The sequence below is a fragment of the Barbus barbus genome, assembly GCF_936440315.1.
Source record: "Barbus barbus genome assembly, chromosome: 18".
NCBI lineage: Eukaryota > Metazoa > Chordata > Actinopteri > Cypriniformes > Cyprinidae > Barbus > Barbus barbus.
Genome location: NC_136746.1, coordinates 10,871,725 through 10,892,551, shown reverse-complemented (window position 1 = coordinate 10,892,551; position 20,827 = coordinate 10,871,725). Strand labels below are relative to the sequence as shown.

General features: G+C 38.9%; 1 protein-coding gene across 2 annotated transcripts in view; it reads left to right on the top strand.

The window, feature by feature from the left end:
* The window catches only part of LOC306884467 (leucine zipper putative tumor suppressor 2 homolog), a 74,922-nt gene extending 54,410 nt beyond the window's left edge, over positions 1–20,512 (top strand). For both annotated transcript variants that reach the window (XM_079440345.1, XM_079440346.1), the window contains 4 exons: positions 15,969–16,502; positions 17,058–17,630; positions 17,731–18,000; positions 18,078–20,512. In XM_079440345.1, the coding sequence (XP_079296471.1) occupies positions 15,969–16,502; positions 17,058–17,630; positions 17,731–18,000; positions 18,078–18,857 (2,157 nt within the window). In that variant the 3' untranslated portion in view covers positions 18,858–20,512. The remainder of the gene's footprint in view (positions 1–15,968; positions 16,503–17,057; positions 17,631–17,730; positions 18,001–18,077) is intronic.
* The last annotated feature ends 315 nt before the right edge of the window (positions 20,513–20,827 follow it).

The following is a 20,827-nucleotide window of genomic DNA, read 5'->3' as shown; positions in this document are numbered from 1 at the left end:
AGCTCACAAGAGCTTTGAAGTGATGTGAAATGAATGATAGACTTTCTTAAAGCTGATAGCACTGGGGTGAGAAGAAGCTTTTTGAAGTTTAGCAGCACTGTTAGTGCTTTCTGTTGAGGAGAGATCTGTGGGAGAACGATTGCAGGGCACAAGTTAATGATAATGTGTTTTTTTTTATGATAAAGCAAGTTCTGCTCAGAGGATTTGTATTGTTCTGTCAGAGAACTACGATGGCCGAGAAGTGCAAAACAAATCACGATTCTGAAAAGAAAATAACAAATTACAAACGCAAATGTAAATCTAAAAAAACTAAATAACAATTCAGAAAACACAACAACAATTCAGAAAACATTATAACAATAAGAAAACACAACGACAAATCCTAAAACAAAAAAACAAGTCAGAAAACACAACGACAAATCAGACAAACCGGAAGAGGTAGGTACAGTTTGAAATGCCTTTCCGATGCGATACGAGATTTGAAAAGGGAGGAAAAAAAAGTTTGGCAAAAGGCGGACTCAAACCCGGGTCGATCGCGTCCAAAAACACAATGACACGCACTCTATCATCTGTGCCACTGGAGCTGATGGTTAAATTGACTCTGATGTTCTTCTACTCGTTCTTCCTGTACACCTTGATTGACAGATGTCTCGTCCAGTCAGCGGTGAGTAATCTATTCCCAAACCCAATGGCGCTGTCTCAAACTGTACCTACCTCTTCCGGTTTGTCTGATTTGTCGTTGTGTTTTCTGACTTGTTATAATGTTTTCGGAATTGTTATTTTGTTTTTTAGATTTGCATTTGCGTTTGTAATTTGTTATTTTGTTTTCAGAATTGTGATTTGTTTTGCACTTCTCGGCCACCGTAGAGAACAATATGTCTCAAAAGACATAACAGAGATCTCATTTATGCTTCATTGAAGTATAAACTTTGTCTCAGATGTTTCTTTCCGAAATTCCTAGTCTTTGGAGAAATAAAAATAGGTAACATGAATTGATTATTGATATACAGTAAGAGCAACAATGTATAAAATTAATGTGAAAGGTCAGATCATTTGATCGTGGAAGAAGTTGATGAGTTTATATTGAGATCTCTGTCTTTTGGTATCTTGTCAAATCTGAGAATAGTTTGAAACTGAGATCTTTTCTGGAACTCAGGAGGATACACATGTGAGATTACTGGGGCTTTTCCCACAGAAGAAACTTCTAAGATGCATGAAGCTTAAACAAAAGTCTTCAATTGTTCTCCTTTTAATGTAATTGTTATAGGGGACACACTGTAAGTGTGATATCTTTTGTGGTTTTTGTTTCCTACACTCTTAAAAATAAAGGTTCTTTATTGGCATCTATGGTTCCATGAAGATTCATGGAACGTTTCCATTCCATGAAAGTTCTGTATAGAAAAAGGTTCTTTTAGATTTTTAAAAAATGGTTTACTTTAGGAAATGTTCACTGTCACGTACTTTGGAGAACCTCCTTTGGAACCTTTATTTTTAAGAGTGTGTAGGAATTTATATCTGTTGTAAAGAGTGTTTGTTGAGCTGTTAGGTTTTTGTAGCTGGTTTGTTTGTGTGTGTGAGCAGGGCCTTGTGAATGGATTGATTTACAGGACTCAGCTAAGATGTTTAATTTTTTGTTTTGTGAAGACCACTCTTAAACATAAAGGTTCTTTATTAGCATCTGCAGCTCCAATGAAACCTTTCCATTGCCCAGAATGGTCTTTATAGTGGAAAAAGTTTTTAGATTATTAAAATGTTATTCACACTGAGCAAAATGGTTCTTTTTAAGAACGGTTCACTGAAAATTTTTCTTTTGGAACCATTATTTTAATAGTGAATATGGAGTAAAAAGTTGGATTAGAACGTCTGATGTCCAGCACACACGCCAATCGCTCCTCACCCAGTGCTTACACAAAGCTTCTTCAAACTAGTCAAACACCACTAAGCTTCTTGCCCAGCATGCGGCCTGATCTATTGACATTTCGTTCTCGAAAGGGATGAAGTTTAGATTGAAACGCCCCCAAGTATACTGAGAATCCCATTTGTGTTTAAAGTGGATGTGACTCAGCTCATGGCACATTCTTATACAGTAAAAGCCTGAAATAGAGCGGCCCGTTACTGCGTGTCAGCAGCGTCCAGACTCGGCTCCAGATGAGATCACCTGGGGGGGTGGAAAGGTGCTTGCGTCAGTGAGTCGGAAAATAATAGATGAGTTAAATCACTCTCATATGTTACAGGGCTCTGAAATACAGCCTTCGTAAAAGCGGTCATCTCACGGTCTCTGTAAGGACAGTGTGTGCTTCACTGACTGGCTGTGTCTCACATTGTCTCCCAGGTTTACGTTCTCCAAAACACCTCGTTCCATCTCCTCTCCTTGCTTTACTGGTTCCATTTATGAGATGCTTTTATGTTCCAAGTATTTATGTAAGGCTGTAGCTTCCTGCAGACGTATATACAGAGGGAGAGCTCATTAACGTCGACTCAGTCTCAGCTGACTGCACTGAATCACAACTTTCCATGCCACTCTTTTCCTCTTCGTCTGAGCTCGGCTGGAATCTGTTGGGACAGTGTCTGTACGTCCACATCCTCTTGCGGCTAGTCCCGCTGCGTATTTGCAACTTTTCATGACCAGCTCCAAGGTTGTCTTTTTTTCTGTTTGCGGTTCCTGCGTGGTTCACCATCTCTGCACTTTTAAGATGAATTACATATTCATGCTGGCATAGTTTGTCTGAGGCCACGTTGGTTATGTAAGCGCTGGTGTGGAATTAATTTACCGGTATGTGCGCTGTGCCACTTTTCTCTCTGACTGCAGTGCATTTCTGCACTGTGATTTCAGTTTGATCATGAGACTGATGATTATGGCTTGTCAGAAACACTGCAAGATTATTTATTTGTCTCTTTCTGCTGATGCTTGGTTCAGAAAGCTTCGAGAGGAGGCAGAGAAGCCATTTTGAGTAGATCAATGGCCACAGCCAGTAAAGAAATACTTTGACTAGAAGAACTCAAAGTTATTTGCGGCCTATTTAAAGCGAGACCAGAGTACCAATCATTCCCTCAAGAGACAGTTGCAAAACGCATCTTTCTGTCTCTAACATTGTTCATTTTCATTTATAAAAAATACCTTATTAAACCCTATTGAATTTCATCTACTTGAGTTCATCGTAAAAGGTCTGTTTATAAACATGGGCAATACTCTTGTTTAGGCGGTGCACAGGGTCGTACACACAAAGACAAAACTGCATCTAGGTAACACACAAGTAATGCAATAAACATTAACTAAATAACAAAATGTAACACAAAACACCCTAATGAATACTGTTTAAAAAAATTAAGAAACAAAACTATTTAAATAAAACATAATCATGTGATGTCACTCAGGGACCTTAGTTTTTCCCTGAAATGTGGTAATAGTTTTTCTTCCAAAAACCATAAATCTGAGAGTAAAATGTCATATGTTAAATCATTTAAACTTTTTCACTGTATGGTAAAATTACAGTTAATTAGTTAAGAGGTTTTTTCCTTTAAAAAATAATAATAATTATTATTATTATTACTTATAAGTAAATGAATAAAAAAATACGGTATATGTTTTGTTTTCCACATTCTAGTTCGAAAGTTCCATGGTATTTCCACAGATTTGTTTTTGACATTGATTTATCTGATAGTGCCATGTAAAGAATATGACACTAAAGCGTTTTATACTAAACATTTTATTTTGAGCCATAAAACACAATCAGGCTACATTATGTACTGTGATTTATTCAGCTAAGTCTGGATGAGTATTTGAGATTATCTTTTTAATATCAAAACCTTTTGAATTTGAAGAAACATTGGCTAGCAGTCTTTTCTGCTGAGCAGTAGTTTAACCCAAATGTCTGTCCTCTCACCCATTTATAACTGAGTCTGGATTTCACTCAGTAGTTTTTTCAGACCATACACAGTACATTTGAAAAAACTTTATCACTTTATTACCATCCTATCAGTGGCATCTCCTCAAAATGGCCACTCTCACAGCAAAAACAGTGTGGTGGAGCCACAGCTCCTCTCCGTTCTGCTGTTATTCCAAGTGTCTGTTTCTGACCACTGGATTGGACTGAATAATCATTAGTGGTTGGAAATTCCTACCGTGGCAAAGAGCAGCTGACTCAGAAGCAACTGGCTCCTGCATGTTACATGGCCATTCCAACTCTGGACACTTTTCTACTGCTCGCAACAGCCCAGAATTGCAAGGGGTCAAACTGACCAAATATTGTTGACCACAGAGTGATAGACCGACTAGTCTCGCAGAGCCAGACTTTCAGCATAACATCCGATCTGTTTTGCATACTTAGGAAGATGCCTTTTGACCATCATATAAAGCAACCAGTCACAGTTCATATTGTTTTTATATTCCGTTTTTTTTTGTTGTTTTTTTTTTTTTGGTAAGTCCAGTGAATAGTTGAATTAACCTGAATTAGTAGACTTCACTGTAAACGTGCCTTAAATGAAGTCTACCAAACAGGTCAAGTTGTATTAACATAGAATCTAAATTGGGTGCAGTGGTCAAATCAAGCGGTCTTTACTTAAAATCGTTAGTTCAAAAGTTTTTGAAGTATTTTAAATTAAACATACACAAATATATAACAAACAACAATATAACATTTTTATGTTAACAACAAATGAAGAGCTTTTTTGCAAACACGGATAACTCTGTTTTTAACAATATTCAACACACACACACACACACACACACACACACACACACACACACACACACACACACACACACACACACACACACACACACACACACACACACACACACACACACACACACACACACACACACACACTCTTGTTGGGGAAGTCGTGGCCTAATGGTTAGAGAGTTGGACTCGTGATCCAAAGGTTGCGGGTTCGAGTCTCCGGCCGGCAGGAATTGTAGGTGGGGGGAGTGAATGTCCAGCGCTCTCTCCACCCTCAATACCACGACTGAGGTGCCCTTGAGCAAGGCACCGAACCCCCAACTGCTCCCCGGGCGCTGCAGCATAAAATGGCTGCCCACTGCTCCGGGTGTATGTTCACGGTGTGTGTGTGTTCACTGCTGTGTGTGTGTGTTCACTGCTGTGTGTGTGTGTTCACTGCTGTGTGTGTGCACGTTGGATGGGTTAAATGCAGAGCACGAATTCCGAGTATGGGTCACCATACTTGGCTGAATGTCACTTCACTCACACACACACACATGTTGGTTTTTGTGGTTTATTTTTTGAGAGTAAAACCATTACTCTCCATAGGCGTAATGGTTTTTATACTGAACAAACTGTGTGTGCTATTTCCCTACACCAACCCTACACCTAAACTTACACCTACACCTAAACTTAGCCCTCACAGGAGACTTTGTGCATTTTTAGATTTACAAAAAAACACCATTTAGTATGTTTTTTAAGCCTTTTGAATTACAGGGAAATAGGCAGTGTCCTCAAACCACCTTCATATTGTAATACCTCTGTCATACCCATGTCATTATACAAATTTGTGTCCTCATAAACCACATAAACATGCGCACACACACACACACACACACACACACACACACACACAAAAACATGATAATACTGAAAAATTTTAAAATGTAAAAAACTTAACCTAACTTTTTTTTTGCAAATAAACTCTTCAAATATAGCATTGCTACTTAAAATCATTTATTAATGTAACTAATGTCTTTTATAGTAATTAAATATGCTATTATACTGTATTTGGTACTCTAAACTGCTATTTATGAACTTCCAAAACGCCACCATTCTGTGTGAACTTGAAGAAATGAAGGTGATTTTGAGAAAATCGACTGTGTTTAGATCTTTGTTGAGATGCTTGCACTCAATGTACTTTATAGCAGTCAGGCCAAGGGAGGTTGTTCCCGCTGGCAGATGCTCAGTAATGGGCACCACGACTGGCGTCTGGGCCTGTGCCAGCGGACTCAGCGCTGCACACTGGGTGAAACAAAATGTCCGCGCTTGATTGGCAGGTAGTGTCAGTCCAGATGGCAGCAGCTTCTGTGTGGTATTGTGCGAATAACGTCGCCCGCTGCATCTCATTCTGGAGTTTGAGACAGCCGGCTCTTTTCTGAAAGCCTCGCTGGATGGGATACCCAGGGAGGCTCGGACAGTGAGACAGGAGAGATTGTCTTTGCAAGGTTTGTGAGGCAATTTCTACTGCTTTTCTACTTTTTCCCGAGCCGGGCCCCTGTTCAAGGGGGCCTTTAATAGAGCCCATATGCTTTGAGATGCTAAAGAGCCGACCAGCCCCCTGCCTTCCCTAAATTTTGAGTTGAGTTTCCCTCTTTCGCTCATTTTTTAGTATGGGTTCCTCTACTTCACTCTGTTGTTCTCCTGCCTGCGATTGATTTATGCATGTTCTCTAACACTCCACCTGCTCAGGTTTGAATTTGCCTTTCTCTTATGCTCTATTGTTCTCTTTCCTCTCTTCTCGGGTGAGTTCTCCCTCTGTTTTTGTTGCAATCTCCGGCTCCCTCCCCCTCTCGCTCTCTTTCACCCCAGGCAGTGCACATGTAGGCCTCAAGTGTCATGGCAACAGCCCCAAACAGAGCCAAAAGCCAAAAGCCTGCAACAGCAACAGGTTGGCAGTGAAACTAGGAGGGCCAATAATGCTTCTTCTACAGGCAGTGTTTCCCTGACACTTTTAATTCAATCCAGCGTTTCAACAAAGAAACATACAATTTATTGAGTTGAGGTGGAGAGCTACAGGGATTTACCATGAAAAATTAGTCGCTTTACATGGAGGGTTTAACAACGGCCATGTGATCTCTGGGAAACGCTGTTGTAGTGTCGTTGTACGAGACGTTTGAAATTTGAGTGAATTATTTAGGGCCAAAATGAATTTGCAAACTTTGAAATTCTTGTGTTGTTGTGTTGTGTTTCATAATTTTCCTTCCATTATATAAAACACACATAAAATAGATAATGGATTGTTTTAATTCTATTTTAATTTATTTAATTACTTTTTTGCTATTCCCTCTATGAAAATAAAAAATATATAGTTTTAATCAGCAAGGATACCTTGATAAACTGATGAAAAGTAAAGATTTTTAAGTTGTTACAAAAGGTTTCTATTTTAAATGAATACTGTTTGAACTTTATATTCATCTGAAAATCCTGAAAAAGTATCACGTGTCCCACAAAAATATTAAGCTCCTGAACTCTTTTCAACATTGATAATAAAATAAATGTTTATTGAGCACAAAATTAGCATATAAGCCTTATAAATTACATTTAAAATATATTTAAATAGAAAACAGTTGTTTGAAATTGTAATAATATTCACAATCTACTAAATGCAGTCTTGGTGAAAAGAGACGTTTTTCAAAAACATAAAACAAACTTAAAAAAACATAAAATCAAACTTTAAAAAAAGATGTGAAATACTTTTGAATATATATCACACTAAAAACTCCTGAAATACTGTGAAATGCAATTGTTCATGATTCTTGCAGAAAGGCTTTCAAAAAATATTTTTTAGATATTGCACTCAAAAATCAATATTTCATCCATGAAATATTTTAGTGTTGTGCATATCTGCAAAAATCTGTATTTACTATAGAAATTGTCACTAAACTTACTTTTTTATTTATATATATATATATATATATATATATATATATATATATATATTGTTATGTTTGTATATGTTTATTATCTCCATGAGCTTGAGAACCATGACGCATCCAAATAAGTATTGTAAACTTAAGTTGAGACATTACCCAAGACATCAAATTAAGAAGGTTAAGAAGACTTTCATCTACCTTATCAATAAATCATACACACACTCCCTGTGATCTCATTCTGCCTTGTTTTCCTGACGAGAATTTTCCACACATAATTAATGACAACACACTTAGTGTTTTTGTATGTGTGCCAGAAAGAATAATCCTCATCCCCAGACAGCATGTCTGTGAAAGTGTGATCAGTGAATAACTGTCATCATTCAGAATGAAACTCCTGACTGAGTAATGAAGGGATGAAAGAGGAGACTGCATCTGTTTAATTCAGTCCATCAGAGCATTTTAGCACACACTGAGGAGGATATTTGGGTCCATGACGGCAATGACTCCTTCTCTCTTGCTCCATTGCCTCTATTATTGCAAATGCATCATTCATGACTAAACTCTGTTTCTCCAGATTTGGGCGCCGGTGGACTTTTCAGACTGGATAACAGCGTAATTCAATTTATCAAGTCTTTAACTGATTCATTTGAGCCGGTCTTGCACATTAGCTAATAAGGACAAAGGAGGATGTATGTAAAAAGACTGAAGCTGAATCCTACTTTTACTATGCACTAAAAGTGTGTATTGTGCTGGTGATGTGGAAAGTGCATACTTTCTAGTATGCAGAAACACTGTACACTAATATTGTGTACTCAAGCATGTGTATTTAAGTGTTCACTTTCAGTGGGGAAAAATAATTTGATCCCCTGCTGATTTTGTACGTTTGCCCACTGACAAAGAAATGATCAGTCTATAATTTTAATGTTAGGTTTGTTTGAACAGTGAGAGACAGAATAACAACAAAAAAAATCCAGAAAAACGCATTTAAAAAAAAAAGTTATAAATTGATTTGCATTTTAATGAGTGAAATAAATATTTGATCCCTATCAATCAGCAAGATTTCTGGCTCCCAGGTGTCTTTTATACAGGTAAGGAGCTGAGATTAGGGAGTGCTCCTAATCTCAGTTTGTTACCAGTATAAAAGACGCCCTGTCCACAGAAGCAATCAATCAATCAGATTCCAAACTCTCCACAATGGCCAAGACCAAAGAGCTGTCCAAGGATGTCAGGGACAAGATTGTAGACCTACACAAGGCTGGAATGGACTACAAGACCATCGCCAAGCAGCTTGGTGAGAAGGTGACAACAGTTGGAGCGATTATTCGCAAATGGAAGAAACACAAAATAACTGTCAATCTCCCTCGGTCTGGAGCTCCATGCAGGATCTCACCTTGTGGAGTTTCAACGATCATGAGAACGGTGAGGAATCAGCCCAGAACTACACGGGAGGATCTTGTCAATGATCTCAAGGCAGCTGGGACCATAGTCACCAAGAAAACAAATGCGTCACATGTACATCGCAATAGCATGAATGCACACTTCAAAAATCCACTGGAAAAGATATGCCATTCAGGCTCCTTTGACATACTGTTCATTTTTACTATAATTTGGGACACTAACCCTAAACCTGAAAACCATATAGGATGGACAGAATGCGAATTTGGGATTTAGTCTGAAATGGGACCAGTAGCTTATCTAATTATTGTTAGCATTGCAATACTAGCATGCATGGCCATGGTATTTATTATAATTTATAAATCTCTGAATCTAGATCGTTCCTAGAATAATCAGATCAAACAAAACTGACTAAATTAAAGGCATAGTTCACATAAAAATGAACATTCTTCAATCATTTACTCATCCTCTTGCCCCAAACTTGACTTACTTTCTTCTGCTGAACACCAATAGAAGAAATTTTAAAGAATGTTTGTAACCAGTTTTGGTTACCATTGACTTTGCTGTTCAGCAGAAGAAGGACAGTCATAGGTTTGGATGACAGAATATTCATTTTTAGATGAACTTTTCATTTAACAATATATGACAAAAATGCTAAGATCTCATAGTTTGTAGTTGTAGTGGCATTCATTACTAAACTAATTTATAGCAGTCTGGATCCCATTGGCATCTCCAGTTAGGACAGTTTGTCTGATCTTAATGGATTCACAGGTGCCATTTTAAAGCAGTCAGAGACTCGAAGAAGAAAAGCACTTTGCAAAGTTTTTAGTGAAATGCTTTTTTTATTTATTGACTGAATTTATATGACCCTTTTAATGTATGACAGCTAAAGCTAACTGATTGTGCCATTTGGCTTTTTGTAGTAACTGTAAATTGCTAATTTCCCTTATACTAAATAACAAAGACTGTTAATTAAGCCTAATTACTGCTACAATTACTCTTCATGGCATATATGAATAATTCATGAGCGCAAAGCACACCTTGTAATTGCAGCAACCTACTGTTTTTCAAAGTAGGTCATTCAGGTCATTAACAGTGTGTTTAGTTTTCTGCTGCGGTCACATGATCGTGGTCTTTTTTCGGTGTGTTTGTGAATGTAACCGAGTGTTTTTGTATCTTTGTGTGTGTTATCTGATAGAGGGGACTATAACAGTGCAGCTGGCAGGAAGTCTCGGAGCGGGGCCGCAGGCTGCAGAGCGGCCGGTCAGAGCTCTCTGGGGGGTCTGAACGTGTGACTAGAACAGGACACTGATGCATATCTATAATTCACACTGATATACATGTAACATGCTTAAATGTGGGAGAAATGGTATCTAGTGCTAGATGATGAGGGGACACAATTGTGACAGGAATAACTGAGGAGTAAAACCAAAGGAATTCGTAAACTGTAAAAGCACTTGCATTAATTCACTGATTAAAAAAAAAAAAGTCTAAATCTCCATTTTTTTTTTGTGGTGGGACTACTACTGTGGGCAAACAAACCTTTTCATGACAGACATTAGTGTTGTTATTGTTGACTAAAACAAAAAAAATTTAAATTAGTTTTCAGAGAAATAAATAAAGCAGAAATCAAATAAAACATAAATATTGGATGAAAAACTTAAACTAAAAAATAAATAAAAAATTAGAAACTAACTTATAAATAAATGAAATAAGTTGGAGTACTAAAATAGCTAAAACTGAAAATAAAAAATGATTAAATGTATGTAAAATAGAAAAATGACAAAAGCACATTACAACTTTAACAAAAGACAAAAAACGTATGCAAACAACACAAAGGAAACAAAAATCTGTCAAACTACCATGCAAACAAGAAAATTATGTACCTTCCTTCTTAATATACATTGTGCAAAATGTACTAGGTTTACAGGCAACATTATGCAACAAATGCTGTAGATAAGTTGTAATGAACCCAGGACATTCCTTTACGGAATGAAAATGAACGACTCAAAGGAGAGCAGGAAGGTAGAAGAATGATTAAAAGAAACTAAAGGAATTGATAGAGTGACTAATGAGAAAGACTAGAAGGTCATCAGGTTACAGAGATCCTTTAAGAAGGTAAATAAACACAATTGACTGCTTCAGTCCTCAGATGTTCCAGTTCCGCCAGAGGCCTCATAATCAGTAAACACAATATCATAAGTTTCACTGATCACTTTATGGTTATCACTTGAGTGCACAGAGACTATGCAGCTCTCACTTTTTCCTGTTTAGAGCACAAGGAGTCATTCTTGTGGATTAATTGTCTACTTTTCATGGGCCATAATCATCCAAGCATGTACTTTTGTCCTCTCTATTTTTGGGGAGCACACAAAATGAGCATGTGGTCTTGCATTTGCAACAGTCAGATGAGCGAGTAGATGAGGTCAGCATTTCCTTTGTGCTGCTTCCACTTCTCTTTAGTTTCCTGTGTTTCTCTGGATGTTCATGTGCCTGCGAGGGTTATGTAACGTAATGTTTATTACGTTTTGTCTGAGGTACTTTGACAATGGTCTTGTTTTGACAGATTTGCATGACATAAAAATCTTAAATTAGCTTATTCACTTGGCCTCTTCTGGTGAAGTGAGTTAAGGGAAAAAGCCTGCCGTTATCAGAACAAAGGCTTTGGTATTGGATGCCACAATGTCATATCTAACGTCTCCATGGGAAGAGGCTATGATCGGGATCTTCACACACACATCAAATATCCTACCCCTAACTACACTTGAACCAAACAGAGACCAAAAGTGATTAAGGGTTTAGGGATTTTTGCCCGGAGATTTGGAGCTCTGCTGGGTTCCAGGCTCAATGCTGGCATTCCATCCTATTCTGCTTCAGACTCCAGAGAGAGGCTCCGTGATTCCCAGGGGATTCGCACCTCGCTGCTAATCCTTTCCGGCGGCAGAGGTGCTATTGAGACTTATCATAACGAGATTTCAGCCACCAACCACCTCACTGTGGAATTTGATTAGAAACACCTGCAGCAGAGAGATGCACTATTCTCTCAATGTCGAGACAGGAGAGATCAAAGACTGAGCGAGAGTGAGAGGGATGCATTTGTACATTTATATTATATTATGCTAATAATAATTTTAATTTCAATCTATTAATAATTTAATTTTCATTATATTATAATTTAAAAAAACAAACAAAAAAAAGAAGTTGGTAACACTTTATTTTCCAGTTACATCTATTAATTGCTTATTAGCATGCATATTACTAGAATATTAGCGCTAATTAAGCACATATTAATGCCTTATTCTACATCCCTATTCCTACCCAATACCTAAACTTAACAGTTACCTTACTAACTATTAATAAGCAGCAAATTAAGAATTTATTGAGGGAAAAGTCGTAGTTAATAGTTAACAAGTGTTACCTATTCTAAAGTGTGATCAAGAAGTTTCTTGGTTGAAATAAGTTTAAGTACTAAAATCATTTTAAAACAATTTATGCTTCATAGAAATACTTTAAGAAACACTTGTAAATAAAAATTACAAAAGCACATAACAAAATGACTAAAACTAAAATAAAAACCGAAAATATAAAAAAATCAAAATATAAATAAATACTGTAATGTTGCTGTATATCAATAATACTAAAATAACACTCCATGTACTGTATCTAGTAAATAATACATTTATGTAAAAATACATAAATAAAAAATACAATATTAAACATGCATTGTGCAATATGATGTATAAATAATATAATACATAATATAAAATACGTATTTACAGAATTTGACAGTGTTGTGCTGCTTTCTAAAGGCTAGTCAGAAATCATAATATCAATCACAATTATTTAATTTTGTTAACAGCCAGTTTTATGTTACTAACTATTCTAATTGCGGGAAGAAAAAATGTCAACTTAATAGAAACTAAATATTTTCCAGATAATATTCATGCATGAAAATATAAAGTTGCATATATTCATTCGTTTTTTTTTAGAAAGGTGGTATGTCATAAATTATATTTTTAATTGAATTACATAAAATATCAACATAATTAGCCTTTTAGATCTCAGACTGCAATGAGGAGGAACTGAGAGATATCTGGGGGTCATTCAGCAGGGGACGGTCTCTGACCAGCTGGTTTGAAGTTCACAGGGTTGAGAGGGGCTGATCCTGCGGGGATCTTCTCATTATATCATCACAGGCTTTGGGAGAATGTCCAGCGTTCTGTTTGGGTTACTGTGCTTGTATGAGGTGCAGGATGTACTGAGGCTCTGTGAGTGCTTTGGAGGCCATGCAGCTCATTTTGGGGTAACTTTAGGCTAACAGTTGGAATCTGGGTGGGAATGGTGTAGGTTGGGTTTAACAAAGGGGAAGGACTGGCTTTGAGGATGGGGTGGAATTAAGTTGAAGAGAGTTTAAAAAGAGTTTAAAAAGAGTGAAGTGATCCATGATGATTCCAGCACGATGTGACCTTGTCTTTTTCTGCTCTTGGACACACTCTTAAGATTGTAGCCCAAATCGTTTTCCCCTCAAGTGACAGATTTATTGTTGAGTGAACAGCTAAAATCACTCTGAATCTGACATTTTAAATTCTAAAAATGGATATGTCAAGATTTTTATTAAAATTTTTTGACTTCAGTTTGAAGAGTCAGGTTGAAATTTAGGCAATTTTATGTCATTTAGATATGAACCAGTATGATGAAAACCACGGTCACACAAGAAATTCAGATTTGAGCAGGTAATTATAACTGTGCACAATGCCTCCCAGAGTAAGTTGAGCCTGAATGTCCTCAAACACTTGACCAGTATAAACACTTTTGTGCAGTTAGTTGCTTGTTGTTTTTTGTCATAGTTGGTGTTTGTTTGCATTAAGGACTGATTGTTGTGCCCTGCACCAGAGCCACAGTGCAGTTAGAGATCTGGACTGGCTGCAGGAACATACTTTATAAGAAGCGCTGAAGCAGAAATACCTGATAGCCACGTTAGTGGAACCATGTGCGTAAGCACTCTTAGAGAGCCGCCCTGGAAACTGTTACTCTCAAGTAGTCACGCTATCCCTCTTTCTCCTCTTTCTCAAACTTTCTGTTTAATCTCATTCACAGCACTGTTTTATCCAAGTACTCTGCTATTAATATTAATATCCACATTCTCAGCTGTGACAGACAAATTCCCATTGCCATGTCAGTATGCACCTGGGTTTATTTAGAGGAACAGAGCAGAATCAACCCTCCAGCCTTTTAGACAATAAGTGTCTATCCTGAAGAGCATTCAAGTTATTCCAGGGGGCCCATAGTGAATATATGTAACACAATTTTTTTTTTTTTTACTTTTTAAATTGATTATATTATATTATTATATTTGGACCATATACTAATATAAAAGAAGCCAACTGGTCAGAATACAGATGAACTCCTTCAATACTGTTTAAAAAGCATCACAGGATGAACCTCATGCAGTTGGTTGAGTAGATATCCAAAGGAAAAATGAGGATTGTGTCTTCAGCTCATTTTACCAGAGAGGAACAGTTAGGGTGAAAGTTTTGGAGAGTGACTTTGTTCTTCGTTGTGAAGGAACAACAAGGCATCTCTTATTAAGCTGCTGGCTGGAGAGAGTATACACTTATAGGAGTGAATTAAGGTAGGGATGAACAAGTCCAGTAGTGAGAAAAATATTAATAATAAGGGTTAAATAGGTCCATATTGGTTTATTAAGGCCATCACGTTTTCACCCAAATATGAATTCGTCCCCACAGACGGTAAAGGTACATGGTACAATGGTGCGATGGATAGGAAGGGAAGGTTAAGACAACAGAAACGTTGTCCTCCCATGCTTAAATCTGCTACTTTGACTTCATCAGAATTCAAACCTCAGCTAAAATGGCATGTGGGGGGCTGTATGTGGATGAGTGAACAGAACCAGGAATCAGAACCAGGAATGTCTTATGAGAAGTTTGAGTCAGACTGGCACTGGCTTTCTCTTTGCCTGTCTGTCCCGGTGGCAGAGAGGTCACTGGGATTGGAGTGCAGGTGGGCAGTCTGATCTCTCCTGGTGACTCAAGACTGTGTGTTCCTCCTGCATGTGGCTCTTTGAAGTGCATTGGGAGTGTGTTCTGAAGTGCACTGAGGGTGTGTGTGTGTAATTGATTGGACTGGCAGGCTCTTTGCAGATTATTCCACATGGTCAGACTGCTCTTAGCACACTGCAGCAGGCTAAATATATACCCCTCAATGCCCATTCGAGAATTAAACTCTATAACACTGATTCACAAACGCATAACTCTTTTTGCTTGCTTATCTGATTTTAATTGAGCTGTTACATTGCTCATTCATTTTATGCTGTGCTAACTAAGGGCTGTATAGTTATGGCATGTAATAGTAGAACATTATTAAGGAAAAGTGTCTTTGGTGAGATGGACAAGTATGTTAGTCCCCACTAGTTCCAAAACTTAAAGGATGCTGTTCAATCCCTGCAAAGGGCATCATTACCATTTTGCCATTGTAAGCATTTTTTTTTATTATTGATTATATTTACATTATAATTACATAATAATATTAGTAATAATAGATAAGTAATAATATAAAATTAGTAATAATACACTAATAATATAATATTGTTTTTTACAGTGTACAATATAGATGGTCTCAAAGAAAACAGACATGGACTGAACGCTACAGAAGTTGAATTTTGATCTCATGTGGTCTTTAGCCACAGATTGCTGTAATAACTTGACACTTAACCGCAATAACCTGTAATAAGACCATGATCTCATTCTGTGGCAATATTGTGTAAAGTTACAGGGAGAAATTGCACCACTTTGGTCAAGTGGCCATGTCTAAAGATTCGAGATTCTTTTGTGTTTGAAATAAAAAGCTGTGCAATTATATGACCTAAAATTATATGATCCATTTTAAAGGTTACATGACATTCAGCCCATTTAGACTGTAATCTTAATTCCTTGTCTTCCTGTTTTTCTCTCCACAGAGTGTGTGTCCTGGGGGTGTGTTCGCCATGGCTCTAGTTCAAGCACTTCCTGTGCCCACTGATCACCCCAAACCCAGCACTGACGTCCAGCAGTGCTGCTCAGTGTCTCACTCCCCCACTGTAGCTGCGGCAGGTACCATGGGCTCTGTCAGCAGCCTCATCTCTGGCCGTACCTACCAGGAGCGTCACTGCCGAGCTGCCAGCGACTTTGGCACCAAGTATCGCAAACCCACACCAGCTACGAGCTGCTTCAGACAGCAAGAGGGCACGCTACGCAGCACCAGCTCACAGGAGCAGCTTCTCACCATCCAGCCTCCTCTACCAGCTAAGAACAGGTCCTCTGCCCTCATCTCTGCTGGCAATGGCAACTATGGCTATTTGAGTGATGAGCCAGTGGGCGACTGGAATGATAATCATGTGACCACATGCAGCCCGTCCAGTGATACCGAAGAGCCTCCTGATAACAGAGGCATGAATGGTAACATTGGTGGCCCTCCTCCCAAACTCGTCCCAGTGTCAGGCAGGCTGGAAAAGGTGAGTCTGAGGATGTTTGGGAGGTAAACATAAAAGAAAAAACCTTACAGCTCAAACAAGAATAAGCACAAGTGCTTTAAAAGTAGTACAAGCTAAATATTTGTTGTTTTTAACTAGACCATTTCTTTTAGTAACTAATTCAAAATTCTAATTCTTAAAATTAAAATCATGGTTTCTACAAAGATATTGATAATGACATTAATAATAAGAAGAAATGTTTCTTGAGCATCAAATCGTCCTATTAGAATGATTTCTGAAGCATCATGTGACACTAAAGGCTGGAGTAATGGTTACTAAAAATTCAGCTTTTCCAAAAGGAACAAATGATATGTTAAAATATATTAAAATACAAATTAGTTACTTTATATTGTAATAATATCTCACAATATTGCTGTTTTACTGTATTTTTGATCAAATTAATGCAGTCTTGGTAAGCATATCTTAAAAAAATTTTTTTTAAATCTTACCAACCCCAAAATTTTGAACAGTAGTGTTTAGTGTTTTAGTAAAAATGCATGTGTATTTAGTTAAAAAACCATTTACTTTTGTTCACAGAGTATGGAGAAGATACTGATCCGTCCCACTGCCTTTAAGCCTGTCGTGCCCAAGAATCGAAACTCTGTGCAGTACCTGTCTCCACGGTCAGGGGGCAGTCTGTCTGAAAGCCAGGGCAGCCTCAACCTCTTACTTCCTGGCACTGGAGCAGGGTTGGGCTGTACGGAAAAGCGTAACTCTTACAGTGGGGGGCGCAACGCACGGAATAGCCAGTCCTGCACTATGTCTGACTCAGGCCGCAACTCACTCTCCAGCCTACCCACCTACAGCAGCACAGGGTACAGCCTGGCACAGAGCGAGGTACCCACCGGGCACATGGAAACCACACGCTCTGGCGGTGGCCACAGACACTCTAACTCTGACAGTGGTCGGTCATCATCCAGTAAGAGCACGGGGTCTTTAAGTGGCCGTGGCCAGCCCCTCTCAGACAGTGGATCGTGTGGCCGCTCCCCGGCTCCAGGAGAAGGGTATGAAGGCGTTATCCGGGAACTTGAGGAGAAGCTGAGTGAAAGAGACCTGGAGCTGCAGCAACTCAGGGACAACCTGGATGAGAATGAGGCAGCCATCTGTCAGGTGACAATCAGTTTTCTACCAGCTATTAGTGCCATTTGACAGGGAATTGTTAGATACAGTGGATACAACGCAAGTAAAATCATGTGCCTTTTCCATGCAGGTGTATGAGGAGAAACAGAAGCGTTGTGAGCAAGAGTTGGAGGACCTTCGGCAGAGCTGTGCATCGAAAATGAAGCAGGTGCAGCTGAAGGCACAGCGGGCGCAACAGGTCCTGCAGTTGCAGGTGTTTCAGCTGCAGCAGGAGAAGAAGAAATTGCAAGAGGACTTCTCCCAACTGCTGCAGGAACGGGAGGCCTTGGAGAAGAGATGTGCCTCTTTTGAGAAGGAGCAGACGCAGCTAGGTCCTCGTCTAGAAGAGACAAAGTGGGAGGTGAGACCTCGTAGCCATTTAGATGTAGAAATGAGCAATAATTACATTCAATGTACTTGAATGCCTCTGTATTGCAGGTCTGTCAGAAGTCAGGTGAGATCTCTCTGCTGAAGCAGCAGCTGAAGGACGTAAAGGCTGATCTTGGCCAGAAGGCCAGCGAGATTATTGCTTTGAAGGCCCAGTTGAGAGAGGCTCGTTCTGAGCTTCAAGCTAGCCAGGTTCGTTCGCAGGAAGCCCATGCCACAGCCCGCACTCGTACACTCGAACTTGAGGTTTGCGAGAATGAGCTGCAGCGTCGGAAAAGCGAAGCGGAGCTCCTGCGGGAGAAGGTGGGCCGTTTGGAGGAAGAGTCCCTCCGTCTTAAAGAGGCCCTGGCAGTGCCCCCGTCCCAAACTCTTCCTTCTAAGGGCCAATGCATGAGCTTACCCCTTCCCCAAAGCCGTGGAGGAATTGTATACAGGATTAGCCCTGCTTTCCGGGACAACGGCAGTGAAGAGCAGTTTCTAGCATACGAGAGCGATGAAGCAAAGGTGCAGCGTCAGAGCGTGGATGTGCTTCACAGTCTCCGTCAGCAGGTGGACCGACTGCGGGCTGAGCTGATGTATGAGAGGAGGCGGAGTGAGGACCAGCTGGAGGCCTTTGAGGATGAACGCAGGGTGTGGCAGGAGGAGAAAGACAAGGTGATCCGTTACCAGAAGCAGCTGCAGCAGAACTACATCCAGATGTACCGCAGAAACAGAGACCTAGAACGTGTGATGAGGGAACTTAGTCTTGAGCTGGAGAACAGGGACATGGAGGAGTTTGACATGCGTAGCAATGAGATCCATTTCGAGGAGATCACTGCCACTGAAATCTAACCCACATCTCACTCTGCCATCGCAAAATGAATTTCCATTGTGCTTGTGTGAGGAGCATTGGCCTTCACTGCAGTGACATTTGGCATGCTTCTCCACACTATTTCAGAAAGACTTATGTTCAAGGCAAGTTATTGTTGTGATGTTGGCAGAGGCCAATAAAACATGAAACGTTTGTATTTAGACATCTTTATGATCACTTCCTGCCTCGGAAACCTGTGAGGGACTTCAGATGAATGTACAAAGACTGTGAACAGCAGTTAATAGATGCCACTAGTGAAGGGAAGGATGTCCTCAAAGATGGTGCTTTGTTCCTGACAAACCCCTATAGTATAACTAGGGCTGTAATTGAGCTTAATTCTGAAAAAAAAGTCATGTAAAAAATATCGCATTTAATCCCCCGTTGACCTGAAACCTGATTTTCACAGAAGACGTGTTTTTCCATTCAAAAGCATCTACACAGTGGTGCAGAATGCAGGGCTCTCAAGATATTATTTTCAAAGTGCACCTACTTTGAAGTGTAAGATTTTGACATAAACCGCAAGATGCGACATAATGGCCAAAGACATTTGTAGCATAGAACGATTGTCCATTGTGAACTACCTTGGGCAGATTGACAAATCCAATTTCTAAATGGGTTGATGTGAACTGCAGACCAATGATGGGCTTATGTTTAATTATATCAAAATAAAAAAAAATTACGAATGTCCATTCAATACTTTACATGCCTGCTATCATATTTGGATTTTTTTCTCAACAAATATTGATGTATGCAGTGATTTGAGATTCGTTTGATTACTTAAATTACTCAATTGCAGGTTCAATTAGTTTAATCGAATACCATACACGCAATCAGAAAAGACTGTCCCTGCAACGAAATATACTGAAATGGCCATGAGATTGAAGAACCAATGGGAAGCAATACAGCATGTAGGCTAAGGGTTTCATGGAGTTTCTCATATCCTATATAGTACAGAGCACACTACTTGCCTCGCCCATCATACCAGCATTAACACTGATGGGAAGAGACTTGGAGGCACTCTATTGAGCATCTCATGTTAAGTCACAGAATCTGCATTCATTCTTGGTGTTCTAGTGCTGGTGTTAAGTCCTCAATAACATTGTGTCATATCTTCTCAGCTATGTACAGCACTATGCAGCAAGAACTGTCACTTCTCATCTCATAGCCCTGCTGCTTACGCTACATTTGATACTAATCACTGATGTAGAAGTGTTATTTTTATAATTAGATTATATAATAGCAGATATAACTAGCAAATATAGAGGCAAATATATTTTTTCTTTTCTTTGTGAGTATTGCAATGCACACTGTACAGTGTAAATAGCATGCACACATGCTGATGTGCATGCTATATGTGTGCATGCTATAAATAGCATGCACACATAGCATGTGTGCATGACACCGTAGCATTTCTGTGACCAGACAGTCTGGCGTCGAGTCACGTTATGGCATCACACAGATCAACTGGTTGGTTTTTCCCAACCAGTTCTGCTCTGTTATGACATAGCTGATGAATGCATAGATATTATGTTAGATTTGCATACAATCTGAGAAATACTAATCAAATGTTTGTGGTCATTTTGTTAAAGGGATATATACACTATATAAACTTGTTGTTTTTACAGAACAGATTCTTAAAAAAAAAAAGAGAGGAACAATTTTATATATATATATAATTTTTTTATATAGCACCTCAAGCTATTTTGTGGTAACACAGGTAACTTTGTGGGTTTAATAAATATGAATTGCATATTTCACACCTTTTTGTCCAGAGGGGTCATTTGCCATAGCATGTTCATGGGGAGCTCTGAAAGTATTTCATACAGTAGTTAGTGCTTTCATATTTTCTTGGAGTATTTAGTATGTCCTTCTCTGATCATAACATGCAGTGTTATTACATAATTTTTGAGCATGTTGTAGAAAAGTGTCAAGAACATTGCCGGACAACAAG